The sequence below is a fragment of the Staurois parvus genome, unplaced genomic scaffold (genome assembly GCF_062004578.1).
Source record: "Staurois parvus isolate SC_StPar_1 unplaced genomic scaffold, SC_StPar_1.0 ptg001518l, whole genome shotgun sequence".
NCBI lineage: Eukaryota > Metazoa > Chordata > Amphibia > Anura > Ranidae > Staurois > Staurois parvus.
In genome coordinates, this window is record NW_028319314.1 from 535,551 (window position 1) to 552,577 (window position 17,027).

The following is a 17,027-nucleotide window of genomic DNA, read 5'->3' on the forward strand; positions in this document are numbered from 1 at the left end:
TTATTATTACTTAAATTGATTATACTCATTTCCTTTTTTTCTTTTTTTCTGGACAATTTATGATTTATCTACTTGTTTTTTGGACATCTCAGTATTTTTTTTCCCTTGTTCTTGTAATATTTAAACATTTAATAAAATTAAAGTGTAACTCTACTTGTACTTAGAATAGAGCAGTCTTTCCCGGTCAGCTATATGCTTTCCTAAAATTTTAGCAAAGTTTATGCCAGTCTTACCTGTAGCTTATTGTATTTAAGGTCATACATGGATTCTACTTACTTTCTACTTCCTGCAGCTTCTTGTGTGCTGAGTGGAATGGTCTTTCTTTAGTAATCACAGGATATGTCCCATTGTTGCAATGGGAGTAAAGAGTCCATACATGGATTGAAATTCGGTCATTCAGGAGGGACCAGACTAATTTTGACCCATGTATGGACAGAGAGGTTGTACTGAAGTCGATGTACAGATTGACTTCTGTACAACCACCCTGTCAAATTTTTCAATCAGTGCTGCAGGATCTGCTATGCTGATCAGTGTATTTTGATGGTGGGGAGGTCTCCCTGCTGTCAGAATACAATAGCTTAGCATGGAGGATCCCCTCATCCACCTCGAGAGTATCTGACCATCTACGGTCTGCTTAAAACTGCTGAGCAGATAATTAAATTTCTGAGAGTGTTCTGTACCTCAACATTGTATAGATCTTTCCAATACAAGGTACCTATGTTTTAGGGAATCACAGCTGGCTGCAGACTGAACTTGAATGGTCATTTTTATTATTTTAAATCAGAAAATGGCTTGTATAGCAATTATTTGTTCTATTGATTGTTTAACACTTTGAGTTACCTTTATAAAATAGACAAAATGTGTTGAAGTAGCTTTCTAAAACTTTAATTTTGCAAACATATTCTGGGAACCTTGACTGACAAATTAAATTTGAAGAATTTCTAAAGCTAATTTATCCAGGGGAATTCTAGTTTTGTCCCTAACTTGTACTTGGCACAGAACCTTAATAAAAGAGTTCAAAAGTTCACCATCTCAAATTTTTGGCCTGGCATAGTTAAGAGAACTTTTGTAGTTGCCCAAAGTTAAAAAAAAAAAGAAAGAAGAACAGATATTCCAGGACACAATAACTCTTCCAGCGGTCTCAGAAGGGGTTGGTATCATTACCTTTTAAAGGGAGCCTACCACTGCCATTGAACCACATTTTTAAAAATGATAAAGGTTTTCATAAGGTCATGCTATTTTTTTATACAATTAAAAAAATCTTTAGATCACACAATGTGCATTTATTAAAAATGTAAATATTGAGAATATTTTAAAAATCACATTACTAAAGTCAAAATATTATTTTACAACTTTTTATGGCATAAGATCTGCTTCAGAGCCACTGCTTTTCCTAATGATGCATTTAATCTTTATTTAGCATATGAAGAGTTCCTCTCATCTCTGGTGAAGCAAGAAATGAGTCGTATGCCTCGTGGCATATACCATAATGCCCTCCGTGGTGGAACAATACGATCTGACCAGGGCAAAACAGTTGCAGGAATTCCAAGCTTTATGCTGAAGATGTATGAGAAGAACAGACAGCCTGGTCTGAAACCAGGACTTGCAGGTGATGATGTTTTTAGACTGCCACATCATTAATCTTGCAGTGTTTTGAGTAGGTGAATCCTCAGATAAACTAAAGCTACTATGAGAAGTGAATCCTGCCTTGAACTGTAGCTGCTACTATGGGGCGTGAATCTGTTAAGTGTAAATCCATTTTTCTCCATATTTCAGATGATTGTAAAGCAGGGTAGATAATGATGAATACTTTTTATCTTTTCACTATGCTTGTATGGTCAACCTGAACAGCTGACAGTCGAATAAACACATGAATGCAATAGGGCTGATTTAAAACTGGAGGAAGGAAAATTAACCCAAATTGGAGTTGTTAACCATATCACCAACCAGAATTTTTGATATTTTTTTTTCCGATAATGGTAATGGTAGTTTTGTGCTCATGCACTTTTCACCAATTTCAGTGCGTTGTCCCCAACAGTTACCTCTGAGATTCCCCCATTTCATGTTTATTGTTCAATATGTAGGACTGAAAGGAAGATTATGACTGATTTCTCTTGATATGTTTATGCCTAAGGCCCAGTATATCTGTGAAATAATTCCATGGTTAACTGTGAATAATTGTAAGTCACTGTAGACAGACAGTAATGATACCAGTAAACTTGGAGGACATCCCAATGGACATAAAAACTTTACAAAAAGAATGTTCCACCATAACACAATAAAAGATTCTTATCCTGCATTCTATCTACTAATCATCTGACTCATTTGTGCTAGGATATGTGCATTTGTGCAAAGGGTTGGATTATATTTTTTTAATGATGTAGCCTTCGTAGAGGCAATTAAAATAGGACACTATACAATGTACATTTTAGTGCGCTTCCTTTGTTTTATAATGAAGGTATTCTGTTAATTTAATAAGGACAGTACAAAGATGATTTCACTGTATTACTGGCAATGGTCAGGGTAAAATAGACATGAGAAAACAACTGTGAATGAATCATACGTTATAAACATCCCGCTGATTTCCCACTCTTCGAAGAAAACAGTGATTATTTCCAGTTTCTTATGATTTTTATATCAAACAGATGTAATGTGTATAAACATAATTTATTACCATGATACTTATCTGTCCAATCTGCATTTGCTCATTATTAAAAAAAAAAAACTACATTCATTGTATAAAGAAAGCTTTTCCATCATGTAGACATTGTACATTCTTTATGGGTTTTCTCACCGAATGTAACATTTTACAGCCGGCATGCTGCTGTGCTATGACCTGCCTGTTCTGACGGACAGAGATGGCAGACCTATCAATCGCTTCCTTGCCAGCAGGGGCCGCAGTTACCAGCAGATGTTAACAGCCCTTATACATGAGGTATGTGTTAAGAACCTCTAATGATGGCAATACTGATCTGGCTTTGACTGATTTATATGGTCACACGGTTATAATGTGCACCTCTCTACTGCTGTGTTACTGTTTTATACACAACAAATTGTGTTTTAAGAAGAGCGAAATATAATTTGGGCATTAATATTTATTTTGAAAAAAAACAAAAGTTGAATCCTTTAAAATATGTTATTTGTGTCTTAATATTTATTTTGTAAAGGTGTCCCTGTTAATGAGAGATTCACTCACACCACTTTAGAGTTTTTTTCCTTCTCAGATGCTCAGCTTCTCAAACAAACACTTTTCTGATGAATGTACATTGAGTTGGCCTATCTTTTATCAGTTAGAAGAGAAGGAATAAGATAGGAATTGCCAAACCATTTTTCTATGCAGCTGATTGATATGCAGTCACTTTTGTGTTTTGACTTTTTTTTTTTTTTGCCCATCCAAAGACAAATTGCAGAAAAGACAAAATGTTGGCCAGGTACTAGAAACCCCTTAAGTGCTCAAAAATAATATTCCTGGTATGACGGATGTGATATTTAAAGATAAGCTGTTGTTTGTATACATTTATCCTTACGAAAAGGTCTCTTTAAAATGCATGTACTATGCTTACCATAATGGCCTTTAGTTTATCCAATCTTTGCTTTCTTGCAGAGCTAGATTCTTTACTTCTGGGTGTGGCAAATGTTTGCCCAATGTAGTTCCACCTGTTAACCATTCTATCACTAGTGTGCCCCTTCAGAACTGTATGGGTACAATGGTGACGTAACAGCTAGCTGGCAGAGCCACAGCCTGTATCAGGGAGAGGCAAGCATCCAACACACCCAGAGGTGTCAAATGCTGAAAAGTTTACTGACAGCACTAGCTCTGCACTATATGAAAGATTGTATTTAACAAAGGCACTAATTGTAAATATAGTACATGTATTTTTTTTTTAAATAGTGTTTTTAGGATACATGTATCCTTACAACCGTGTCTTTTGAAGATAAACCTGTTGCAGACCTCAGCAGTTCAGACTATACATATGATAAAGCTTTTTTACAGAAAAACTTGAACTGTGCTTATACCTTCAGTGCCTATATCTCAAGAAACACTTGACAGGTTACTGACTGCACATTTGTTTCCTATAGGTAAATATCCAGTCGTCAGAATGGCATCGCTCTATTCTGCTGCCTCAGTCATGGCTTGGCTTCATGGGAAGGACATACCATGCTGTGCTTCAGGTATGTTTATGCATATAGTGAAAATAAAATGCTGTGTGGGTGTGTGTACGTGGAAGCACTCTAAAGATGCTTATACAGGCTCATCTCAATAAATTAGAATTTCCTCAAAACATTAATTTATTTCAGTAATTCAGTTCAAAAAGTGAACTCATATATTACATAGATTCATTACACACAGAGTGATATATTTCAAGAATTTCTTTCTTTTAATTTTGATGATTATGGCTTACAGCTAGTGAAAACCCAAAATTCAGTAACTCTGAAAATTAGAATATTACATAAGAGCAATAAAAAAAGGATTTTTAATGCATAAACATTGGCTTACTGAAAAGTATGTCCATGTACAGTATAGTATGCACTCAATACTTGGTAGGGGCTCCTTTTGCATGAATTACTGCATCAATGTGGCATGGCATGGAGGCGATCAGCCTGTGGCACTGCTGAGGTGCTATGGAAGCCCAGGTTGCTTTCATAGTGGCCTTCAGCTTGTTTGCATTGTTGGGTCTGGTGTCTGTCTCTTCCTCTTGACCATACCCCACAGATTCTCTGAGGTTTAGGTCAGGCGAGTTTGCTGGCCAATCAAGCACAGTAATCCCATGGTCATTAAACCAGGTATTGGTACTTTTGGCAGTGTGGGCAGGTGCCAAATTCTTAAAGCTGGTCAGCAGAGGGAAGCATGAAGTGCTCAAGAATTTCCTGGTAGAGGGCTGCGCTGACTTTGGACTTGATAAAACACAGTGGACCAACACGAACAGATGACATAGCTCCCCAAATCATCTCTGACTGTGGAAACTTCACATGAAACTTGAATTCTGTGCCTCTTCACTGTTCCTTCAGACTCTGGGATCTTGATTTCCAAATAAAATGCAAAATTTACTTTTATCCGAAAAGAGGACTTTGAACTACTGAGCAACAGTCCAGTCCTTTTTCTCCTTAACCCAGATAAGACGCTTCTGACATCTCCAGTTCAGGAGTGGCTTGACACAAGGAATTGGAGTGTGACACCATGGGGTTTATTTAGTAGCTGTAAGCCCTAATCGTCAAAATTAAAAGAAAGAAATGCTTGAAATATATCATTCTGTGTGTAATGAATCTATTTAATGAGTTTTGCTTTTTGAATTGAATTCCTGAAATAAATTAACTTTTTGATGATATTCTAATTTATTGAGGTAAACCTGTATATCTTAAAGTCTGATTTTACTATATCCTTTGGATTTACTAATAACAGTGTAGTTTAGGGGCCTACCCAAGCAATATTTTCAGTTAATATCTGGTCAATCAGGCCCTTGCACTGTGTATCAGTAGATAAATCTAAAGCAGTTTGTGCAATCAAATTGTAACCTGTATAACCACCTTTAGGAAGGCATGATATTTTCATGCAGATTGATTTTCCAGTAATTACATCACTGATATTTATTTTTACCGGGAAATAGAGAACCTTGGGGTCTGATATATTGTTGCTAGGACCTCTTTTGTCATAGTCAGTTTGCCTTTTTTATTAAGTTGGATAGCATTTCAAGATAAGGTATTTTGAAAAGTTTGCCTTATAAATGATCTTGCCTTTGTTTGTTCAAATTGACTTTGTTGTGAGAAATAAATGGGGGGGGTGCCATTGCTGATCTCCTTAAAAATGCTAATTGTCTGGCTGTCATGCTAAAGTTTTGACTTTATTGCTTTCTGAGTCTGTGACCTGGAACTAATACAGAGGTTAGGAAGTTTGACACTTATTTACAGCATGTCAATTCTTGGTCTGTGACTGTAAAGTATTGAAGCTAAACGCAACCATGTAACGTTTTCCAAAGAAGTAGGACAATAGAAGCCCCAACATTTTCTTTTGATAGAATCGCTTTATCGTGGATTTACTGTTTTTTGTTTTTTTTTCTAGGGCAGGCAGGCTGAGCTAGAAATGCAGCTGAAACATGGAAAGGACGACCCACAAGAACTCCAGTATAAAGCGCACACAGCGTGGCTCTGGTATGGTGCAGGTTAATGGGCTATTATGTCGCCTATCAAGATGGTTCAGTTATTTTTGTAATTCTAGAAGTTGGCAAATACATCATTTTCAGAACTGCATAATTTTTCTTGCCGTAATGCAAGTAACATCACTCCTTCATATGAAGCCCAGACATGTTGTCTTTTTGCTACCACTTTTGCTGTGGGCAGAGTATGTAGAAGCTCTCTCCAGTTTATATAGCTATGTTTGTCTTTGTTGGGGAGATTTCTCTTCACCTCCTGTTTGACAAGTGTCACACAAAACAAGGACTAAGGGGACATTTCCCAGCAGCAACATAGACAGGAATAACTTTTTTTTTGGTAGCTTGGTGAAGGGTTGGAACCTCTGTGAGGTTTTTATTGCTCTCTGGGTTCACATTGGGTATATTTTCCCCAAATTCCTCTCAAGATATTAGACAGAACAGGGACTGAGAAATCTCTCTCCAAATTATCAGAGACAACAATGAAAACCTAGCAATCCTTCCTGGATCCATCTAAAACAAACACATTTTTTTCTGGAGTAGAGGCCTATACATTTTTGTTTTTTTTTATGTTTAATGACAGTTTGTAATTTTTGTATTTCAGGGTGAGAGATATGCTGACTGAAGTAATAAGATCTGCTATCAAGTAAGCTATTTGCCTCTTTAAAACAAGCTACTAACTTGCTAATCCTCATGTATCCACCTAAAGGGGTGGGAGACTAAACTCTTGTTTGCAGTTAAAGAGCAGGGTCTAACTACTAGGCACCTCTTCACCTATCTGCTGTTTTAACATCACTGCTGAGTAGCTTCAGGGGTACCACTGCTTAGAGGGCATATCTTCCCTTAACAGCCTGCCTCACAACATCTGACTGTTGGCTAAAAGCAATACAAATGCTCTTAATTTATGTTAGTACATTATACAATATTAACATGAACTTCCATATAAAATAATTTTTGATTCCAGGGCTTCACTGACATCAGTGTATATCCACTTAATATGTGTAAAGTGTGGTGCTTTTCACTAATAGATCCCTTAGTTTCTCATCCCTGCTTCGCAGGGATGAAAAACAGAGAGATTTATTTTTCAATGTACAGAGTTCTGTGTTGATTTTCAACTCAGAGCTCTGAGCCGTGATTTTACACAGAAGATCAGCAGGTCCCAGCAATGAATTATTGGCTAGGACTTGCTGACTGTACAGTTACAGCAGGAGTAGGCGTATGGGTATGTCGCTTTGCCTGTGCGCAATGTACGGCGGATGGGCGGTCTGAAAGTGGGTGATGTTGGGTGGTCTGTTGGTGTACTAATATTTATCACCTCCACCTAACAACTATATTTTTACTTTCTCCATCAGGTCATCCCCCACAGTTATTACCTTTTGTATCACTTGACCTTCCCATTTAGATTGTAAGCTCTAATGAGCAGGGCCCTCTGATTCCTTTATTGAATTGTATTGTAACTGTACTGTCTGCCCCCATGTTTAAAGCGCTGCGCAAACTGTTGGCGCTATGTAACTCCTGTATAATAATAATCAGGGGACATATCACAATCGATAGTTTAAAGATCATTAATTGCAAATTTAATTATAGCTCATAGAAATTTCCTTTTTGCTGTTAAATGGTGCAGTTAATAAAACTGATATGAAAGCAGGACAACTAAAATTTTAGGGATCACTTAAGTGAGTTCCAAACCTAGAGATTCCACTCTAAAGTCAGCACTGTTCATTTCTCTTTCTTTACAGAGACAGCCCTGTGGTAAAGGGGAATGCACTCCTTGCTCTCACTGGCTTAGCTGTTACTGTCTCCAAATATGAAAGTAGTCTTCCTTCAGAAATCGAAGGTGCCCCAGAGGTGCGTGTGTTTGTGTCTTTCTGTATTTGTTAATTCTATTTTTTGTCCTATCTGTTTTATTGGGAATACTTTCCTGGAGTTTCCAGGGTCTGAAGCACTGCTAACAACACCTAGTGTGGGCGAGCTTTAGGTTCACACGTATGTGGGTACTATATGCCATGTTTGCACGGACACAGCAGCCCATTCATTAAAAAAAAAACACAGCTGTATGCAATTGTATGGTTGCACGCTCAAAAAATGTGTTCCCTTTTCTAATGCGTGGGGGAGCATTAAGAATGAATGGCACCCCCACACATCCACAAAAGAGCAGCTTATTTTGCCTGCGGATCAGGAACGTGTGCAACTGGCACAGGTTCCCTGACCCACATATGTGTGTACCTAGGCTTATAGTACATCAGCACATACTTTCTGCAATAGTTATGACGTATGTTAGATTACCAAGTAATGACCTCCACAGGAACTTTTCATCCTCATACTTTACTGAATGTAAGCAACACTAAGAAATGCCTCCAATCCCAGCTTTAAGTAAGCAATATCAAATTTATCCGTTCATATTCAAACAAAATGCTTTTAAGATCTCTGACATAAGTCATGGTCGTCTCTACTTTTGTTTAGTGTGGCATATTGTTCTTCAGTCTCACTTATTACATTCCTATCGGCAAAGGTCTTCCACTTCTGCATGTATTTGTCTAATCATGTGATTGTGCGCTCAATATGTTTTTATGTCTTAAGTATTGTAATAACCACCCCAACAGTATATCATCATAATTTTAGGGTAACCTCTCCTCTGCTTTCCATCTAACATCTCTAGAAGTGCAAGATTGCTACATGGTCTTTAATACACTTTAGCACATGGTGTCCTCTAGTTGATTTCGAATAAGATATTTTCTGTTTAAGATTCTGAAGATACAGGAGTCCTTCCCAGAGTTGTAATATAAAAGGATACCTGTCTGGTTAGGTCATCTTCTATCAACTGTCAACTGAGCCATAGCACAGTGCTGGCACGGTCCCTGGTACATAGGTAGTATGGTGTAGATGTTGTTTTTGTCCCATTTCTTGCTTTGCTGAGCCACATTTATTGTTATCTTCATTAAAAGTATCTGAAAGATAGTTCTTGGCCATTTAATATTAGCTCTCCTGCACTCCCTCTAAATACTTTCCTGAGCCTGATTTCAATCCAGCGCTGTGCACATCTGCAGCAGCTTTTGCCCCCTCTCCCAGGCCTGGCTGAGAGCAGCAGGAGCCGTTGGCTTCTGCTCATGTCAGTGCAAACCAGTAAGCCAGGGGCCAAGCTGAGCTGTGTCTGAGTAGATTCAAACAGCCCAGCTCTGGATCAAGCACGGACAAGTGCCCCATAGCAAGCAGTTTCCTATGGTGGGCACTTGGCCGTGGGGGAGGAGTGGGGCAGGCGTCCTCAGAAGAAGAGGATCAAAGCTGCTCTGTGCAAAACCATAGCACAGAGCAGTTAAGTATGACATATTTATTATTTTGATTTAAAATTTTTTAAACCTTTACAATCACTTTACCTTCACTGATTCTCATGTATGAAGAGTTGTCATCTATTGTTTTTTACATGTGTTTCCTTTGGCTGACATTTTTATTTTTTTGGCAATGGTATACCTAAGTCCTATCTCCTGCGTATGGCAAGGAGCATGGGACAGTAAAGTTATATCTTCTCTAAAGTCATGATCCTAAAATTTTGCATCGAGTCCCCTGATAACTCTAGATGCAGCATTCATACACCACTAGTTGATGACAAGGTTGAAAAGCACTGTTGAATTGTTTACTTAAAGCGGAACTTCACTCTCTTAATCAACATTAACTACTTTTAATCCTTATGCTACTAGCATAAGTAAATAGATAGGAAAGTATATCATATTTATATTTCTTCTTGGTTTCCATGCCAAGGCATATGATGTCATATATTCTAGATTTTCTCAGCTAAGCACACCATCCTGTCTGCATGCCTTAGCTAAGGGCAGATGACTTCCAGGAAGTAAATGGTACATGAATCATCTGCCGTTACTCAAGATGACTACAGCCAGAAATGCTAGGGAGTGATTTCTCAGCCAAATATATCATGCAGACATGGTACCAAAGGAAGACGGTTGGGCACACTGTCGATGGTGTAGCAGATGTAAAATCTTTTACTGGAATCTTTACAATCATTGGGATAAAACCATGACAGCTCCAAGACTGGACAGGAGAACAGTAAACGCTTTTCACATGAACACATGCTTAGTCATTATTTAGTCAGTAATGACTAAGTATGTGTTCGTGTGAAACGCTTTTACTGTTCTTCTGTCCAGTCTTGGACCTGTCATGGTTTTATCTCATTGTTTGTGAAGATTCCAATAAAGGATTTTACATCTGCTACACTGTCGACAGTGCGGCCAACCTTCTTCCTTTGGTACCACTTCTACGATCACGGATCGGGCCGGCACCGACATTTGTGTGGAGGGGCTATGTGATTCAGCACTCACCTGAAGCGGTCTGTTCTTTTTCCCATATCATGCAGACATGGATGGATGGGGGAGTTTGCTTTGAATAATAAAATTGAATCAAATTGTGTTTTTGGTTTGTAATGCTCAGATGCAGTTTAATTCCATTTTAAGTTGTTCAGTTTTAAGAAATGTTCAGTTTTGGACATGTAATATATTACACAGTAAAGGTCAAGTGTAAACTATAGAGGTCATTGAGCAGACGGTAATGTAAGTATGGCTCAGTCATAGGGCTGCCTTGAGTGCATGCATTCACTTCTACATATATAGATTGTTCTAGGATGAATGCTTTTTTGTTTTCCTGCAGATTGAACCTGATATACTTCCCACCAAAGCTTGGATTTGTATGGTGCTGGACACTCTACTAAGTATTGTCAGCAGTCAATATTATCCTAAGGGCAGAATCTTTCCTTGGTTCCAACAGGTATGTTTTTTGCATATTTAAAAAAAAAAATTAAAATGTGACTACCATTTTACTGCTTCCCTTATCACCAGCTTTCTGTCAGCATCAGCAATGTATATTTATCATTAAGAATTTTCATTTTTTTTAGCAAATAAATTTCAAAGTTCTTGGGAATAGAAGTTTGTCTTTCTCTTTGTACACCAGGGAAAAGGGTGGTTATGCACAATTTTTTTTTAATGTTGTAATGTCTATGTAAACCTTTGTCTAAATTGTATGAAATATAAGGCTTGCTATACATTATGATTCAGACTGAAAAACAACTGGGAATTAATTTATTAGGTAAGCTATAGTGAAGAAGAGGAATTAACTGAGATATATTTTTATTATATGCATCTTGTTTGGCAAATCTCCCTTTTAGTGTATAGAATTCGCACTGCAGCAGTTTAAAAAAATATATCTGACCAGTTTTAAAATGTTCACTTTGAAATGAAGTGCTTCAAAAACAGCCATAAAACATATATCAAAATAAATCCAGAATGTCAGTACTTTAATTTAAAAAAAAAAAAAAGAGATGTTGCCCATAGCATCCAATCAGGTGGCAGCTTTGTGTCTGAGAAAGTTAAACAGGAAGTCTGCAATATGATTGGCTTCTACAAACAACCTAGCAACTCCAGTCCTGTTTCAGTTTCTACTAAATCTTCATGATTGATTTTCAGTTTAGCCTTTGGGTGGCCACCGTAATTTGTATGAAATAGCAGAATGTAGCAGAGCAGTTGTTAATTTATTCACTTCGATAGGAGACATGCCTTATCAATTTACATGGATCTTACTGTACTACAAAGGTAGTAAAGGCTTTGTCATGATACTCAGCATTACCTACACTTTTAGAATTTAGGCTGCCCCTTTAACGCCTAATTTCATGCCTTGCCAGTCTGTGAAGTGTGGTTTGCAGAAAATGAGTTGGCAGCTTTCCACTAGGCTCTGGTGGGAGAACGTAGAAGCAGATGGCTTATTTCCTATAGGGGGTTAATTCATTTTAATGAACAATACCCAGACATAAATAACAAGGAAGACAAGTCCCAGGACTCTGGTTCAAAAACATCAAGACGCTAAGCACCAAGAGGTTCGTATTTCCTACAATCAAAGAGCACATTTATTCTAGTGCTGAGCTGGATTTCATTCAACACTATTTTACAATTATGATAATATTTAATCCAGAAAGCTTCTGTGGTAATTTCCTGATCCTCTTTTCATTGATTATTTCCCTCAAACTATAATCATGTAGTTTGTTCTTACTACATATTATTAATTTTTTTTTTAAATTGAGAAGTAAAAATAAGTACATTTTTTAATACCCGTGATTCGTGAGCTATCACCCATGATCCAACTTTCTGAAGCATACATGTCTGTGCTGTCAAGCGAAAAATGTATTAGTCACTCAGAAATATTTCACCTGATAACTTGTTGTTCACCTAAGATAACAGTGAGACACTGTTGTCTCCATATTATGCATAAGCATGTTCATACAGTTTGAGAAATAGGCCTGCATATTGGGGGAAACCTTTGACCATGTCCCGGATTCAAGTGGACAATGCCATCAACCTTCACAAAGGAATCAGAATTCTTGCAGCTCAAATAAAAGCTTACCAGATTCTGGCTTAGGTGAAACTTCTTATTACAACTGTCTGCTGTGCACATTCTTAGCAGTGGAAAACTGGCAGGCAGACTTCCTCAGTCAGCAGTCTAGACTCATGAGAATTGTCCCTTCATTTTTTTAGGTGTTTAAAAACCTCTGTCACAGGTGTGGAATGCCAAAAGAGGATCAGCAACAAACTGAGCAAATATGTTTCAAGCTAGCCGTAACTGTGGATGTTCTGGTGACTCAGTGGGATCAGTTCAACCTGATCTATTCCTTTCCTCCTATAAAATTTCTTCTTCATCTGCTCTGCAGGATCAAAACAGGGGGCATTCAGGAGATTTTCATTGCTCCAAGGTGGCCCATGCAGATGTGATTCTCAAATCTTATCAGACTTTTGGTGGCCTGTCTGTGGGCTCTTCCAGATGGCCCAGTTCTCATGTCCCAAAAACCATTTTAACACCTTCCTTCACAGTTGCTGGCTTTAATGGCACAGCTACTGAATCCCAGTAGATAAGGGCCCATCTGATTCCATTATTCCTATGCTCCTAAAAGCAATGAAATTCTGCTCTCACAAGGTCTACCATAGCACTTGGAAAGCATACTTTACATAGTGAAAGGCAGGGAAATTCCCTGAAAATACGCTGTGTTTACAGGTATCACTGGATGATGAAATCTATTATGGCAGGCCACTCTCACTCAGAGCTGTTTTCAAAATACTGTTATTTGTGAGTAGATTTACTTCAGTCTAAACTTAGGGTCTTGCTGTTGCAGGCTGTTGACAATATACCCTCAGAAGTAGAGGGTATTTCTGGTTATAATAGAAATTCGCATCTCTAAATTCCATAGTACGTTTGCTTTGGAAATGTATTACACTATATCAGAGGATAAGAAATGTGCATGTGGGGGTGGGGTAATACATTTTACTATATTATATAAAATCAGTTTTTTTACAATGGCAAACCCCTGTCTTCCTCTTAGTGGCTTTTCACACAATCCTGTTGTAATCAGCAGTGAGACTCCAAGTGGAGTGGTTCTCTTTCAATTAAACTGAATATGTGTGGTCATGGCACAATAGCAGATTTCACCAGCAAAAAGTGAAGAGGTCATGGGGCATCGTAAGTAGATGGGGGATTTCCATTTAATTTGAAATTTTGTTCAATTATACTTACTATAAATCTTTATCTCTAAACTCCCCAGTGAAAAATAAGTAACTATGCTTATTCGTTTCCCAACCAATGTGCATTCCCTATGTATTTGCTGGTTAGGAAGAGAAAAGGTTAATTGCCGCTATAACTATCACTGTAAAATCTCAATTAATTTTCCTCTTCATAAAACAGATTACTACTCCAGATTATTTCATCCCTCTGGAAATAATCCATCTGCCTTCATGCTTCTTTCCCATAATAAGGCTGGCCACTTGCCAACTAATGTCTCCCTGCAACAGCTGCATATTTTTTTAAAGAAATATTATTATTTATTTTTTAGACCATTGAATCTTTTTATTGCAAAATAATGGCTGTTGTGTATTTTATGGTACAAAAGGCCAGAAAAATCATGTTTTCATGTGTGCACTCTGAAATGCAATTGTCACCAAGGCCTCAAAATGCACTCCCATTAGTTATTAGTATTACTGTATATGTCACTAAGTTTTCATATATTGGAATACAGGAATACAGGAAGCAAGACATTAATGCGATATTAAAGGTTCAATTTTTTTTTAAATAACAAACATGTCTATATTTACCTGCTGTGTGCAGTGGTTTTACACAGATCAGCCTGGATCCTCCTCTTCTCTGGTCCCCCAAAGGCTCTCCTGGCTCCTCCTTTCTGTTGGGTGCCCCCACAGCAAGCAGCTTGCTATGGGGCACTTGCTGATACATATGTCCATTCAGACACGGAGCCGCGGCTTGGCCCCACCCCCTGTCCTCATTGTCTGACTGGCCGTGATTGACAGCAGCAGTAGCCAATGGCTCTCTCTTGCTGTCTCAGCCAATGATGAGGCAGAGACCCATTACAGCCGAGGATGTTGTGTACATTAATGGATCCAGATGGGGCTCAGGAAATTATTGAAGGGGCTGGGGGCACTGCTGCACTCAGAAGGATTTTTTACCTGCATGCATTACAATCACTTTAAGTCTGATGACCCTTGTCCTAATAATGGCCAGTTTTCATTATAGGCCTACCAAAAAAAAGTGAGAGAAAGCAACCAAACTGAATCAAATTGTTATTAGGAGTAAAATCTACACCTTTTTGCCATAAATAGTAAATTGCCGCTTCCGAGCTCCTTCATGTGAACTAAGGCCTAAGCAACACAACTCTGACTTCCAAGAGCATTTTCAGCTTTTCGTGCCTTTAGAGACTGTTGATAATGTACTGCTTTTAACCAGACACAGTGGGGTTTATTTACTAAAGCTGGAGAGTCCAAAATCAGACTCCCTTCTGCATAGAAACCAATCAGCTTCTAACCTCAGCTTGTTCAATGAAGCTTTGGCAATGAAACCTGGAAGCTGATTGGTTTCTATGCAGAAGGGAGTCTGATTTTGGACACTCCAGCTTTAGTAAATAAACCCCAGTCTGTCTGGTAGACTTTCAGTGAATTAAAAAAGTATCAGCAGGACCTAACATTGTACTACATTACAGAATAAGAAGAGTATGTATGAGCTAATATGGCTGTCTCAATGTACATTCAGTAAATAATGAAAAACTATACATAATAAAAGTTTTTCAAAGCATTTACATGATTTTATAAGGCCATTCACATTAAGTAGATAACTTTCACATACACCTAAAAAAAAAACCCCGCCATTTAGGGCAAAGTGATAGTGTCTGTGCACCTCTCACCCCAACCACCTTACAATCACCTCTTTAGCTCCTTAATCTGTGACTTCCACTGTAAAATACCCAGCTCCTCTGGGTATATGGATGTATGTGACCTCCTCCCATAAGAGAGTGCTCTGACCTAGCGACCAGTTGTAACGCCGAGCACACTTATAATAAAAGGAGCTCACTCTGAAAATACCAGAAGCATATCTGCTGCTCGATTCTTGCTTCTCCAAAGACACAGGACATTGGTTAACACTTATGGTTATGGTGGCTATTTTCAAAGACATGCAAATACCCTTTCATTCTGCATCCCTTTTTATGAGTACCCCACAGGGGATTCCTTCACTTAGCAATACTGGAGACAAGGCATAAAGGAGTTGAGAAAAAAGAGCCTAATAGCATTCTGGCTATAGATGGCATTGGGGAAAACAAGTTAAATGATCAGAGCAATAGCTGTTAACATGCTTCAGAGCAAAGTCCTATACTGACACTACTCCCTACCTCTAATTCTAGCTCCCTCTCAGGCTCACAACAGATGGCCTTACTAAGTCAGATTTTATCACAGCTATATCTGATTTCTGTCTGGCATTCTGAAGCCTTTGGTCTCTTGGGCCCAAAAGCGTTCCTCTGCCTTTCCACCACCTTAATCTATTCAAGGGTATGACCCTGATTCTCCTAACCTCTTCAAGGAAGATTTTGGGTAGGGTGAGGTGCATGAAGAGGAATTTCCACCTTTTTAAAGCTTGGACCCCATTCAGTCTAGTGTGCACATTTCCCTGGCTTTATCTCAGCTGCTGCACAGGACAGAAGGGGAACAAGTTCCAGTGATTCTCTTCACCCCAAATTCTCTCAGGAGAACGTGGCACAAAGACATACCCTGACTCCTGGTGGAAAAGCCTTGGCTTTTGCCAATCACACCATATCTTCTGTCACAAGGCCCTCTATTCCACCCTGCTTCCCAACTGCAGGATTTAAAGTGGAATTCCAGCTTAAGCCTAAATCTTTAAACTGTCCCTTCCCCACTCCTAACACCAATGCTTACTAACCTGATTTCCGGCTTCTCTCGTCAAGTGATCACTCCTGTGTCAGCCAGCAGCGGCTGAAGGGGAGAGGATGGCATGGTTGTTGAAACCCAGCTCGTAAACCATGGGGGTATTACTGATTCTGTCATTCTCCCCTTGCTCAAAACATGAAATCTACTTCTCGTAAAATCTACCATGCCACTTGGAAGGGGTATTTTTGCTGGTGCGAAAGTGCTTGGGAATTTTCTATTTCCCGAATCCTGGCCTTCCTCCAGTTCGGTCTAGATCAGCATCTGACTTCTACAGTAGTATGCTAAAGGGATAGGTTTCTGCCCTATCCATTCTGTTTCAAAGGCTTTTGGCTTTACACACTCTTGTAAATATATTTATGTAAGCAATTTGCTGATCATGGGTGCAATGTTTTACAGGCTCCAGTGTAAAAAAAAAAAATAAGTTCACATTTTTCTACCGGCAAAAAAATAAATGTGCATTTATTTATTTTTAATAAAAGGTGAACTTATCCTTTAAAGGTATAGGGTTCCAAATATGAAGCCTGGACTGTATGTGAGTTATAATAGGAGTTTAATTTTTAGTGCTTCATTTTTAGTGATCCCTTTATCAATGTAAATCCCAAGGTATGTAAAC

General features: G+C 38.4%; 1 protein-coding gene across 1 annotated transcript in view; it reads left to right on the plus strand.

The window, feature by feature from the left end:
* The window catches only part of FOCAD (focadhesin), a gene marked incomplete at its 3' end in the record, with an annotated part of 239,052 nt that overhangs the window by 183,492 nt on the left and 38,533 nt on the right, over positions 1-17,027 (plus strand). The window contains exons 20-26 of the mRNA XM_089662672.1: positions 1,421-1,609; positions 2,814-2,935; positions 4,081-4,173; positions 6,059-6,147; positions 6,751-6,792; positions 7,886-7,994; positions 10,803-10,919. Coding sequence (XP_089518798.1) covers positions 1,421-1,609; positions 2,814-2,935; positions 4,081-4,173; positions 6,059-6,147; positions 6,751-6,792; positions 7,886-7,994; positions 10,803-10,919 — 761 coding nt within the window. The remainder of the gene's footprint in view (positions 1-1,420; positions 1,610-2,813; positions 2,936-4,080; positions 4,174-6,058; positions 6,148-6,750; positions 6,793-7,885; positions 7,995-10,802; positions 10,920-17,027) is intronic.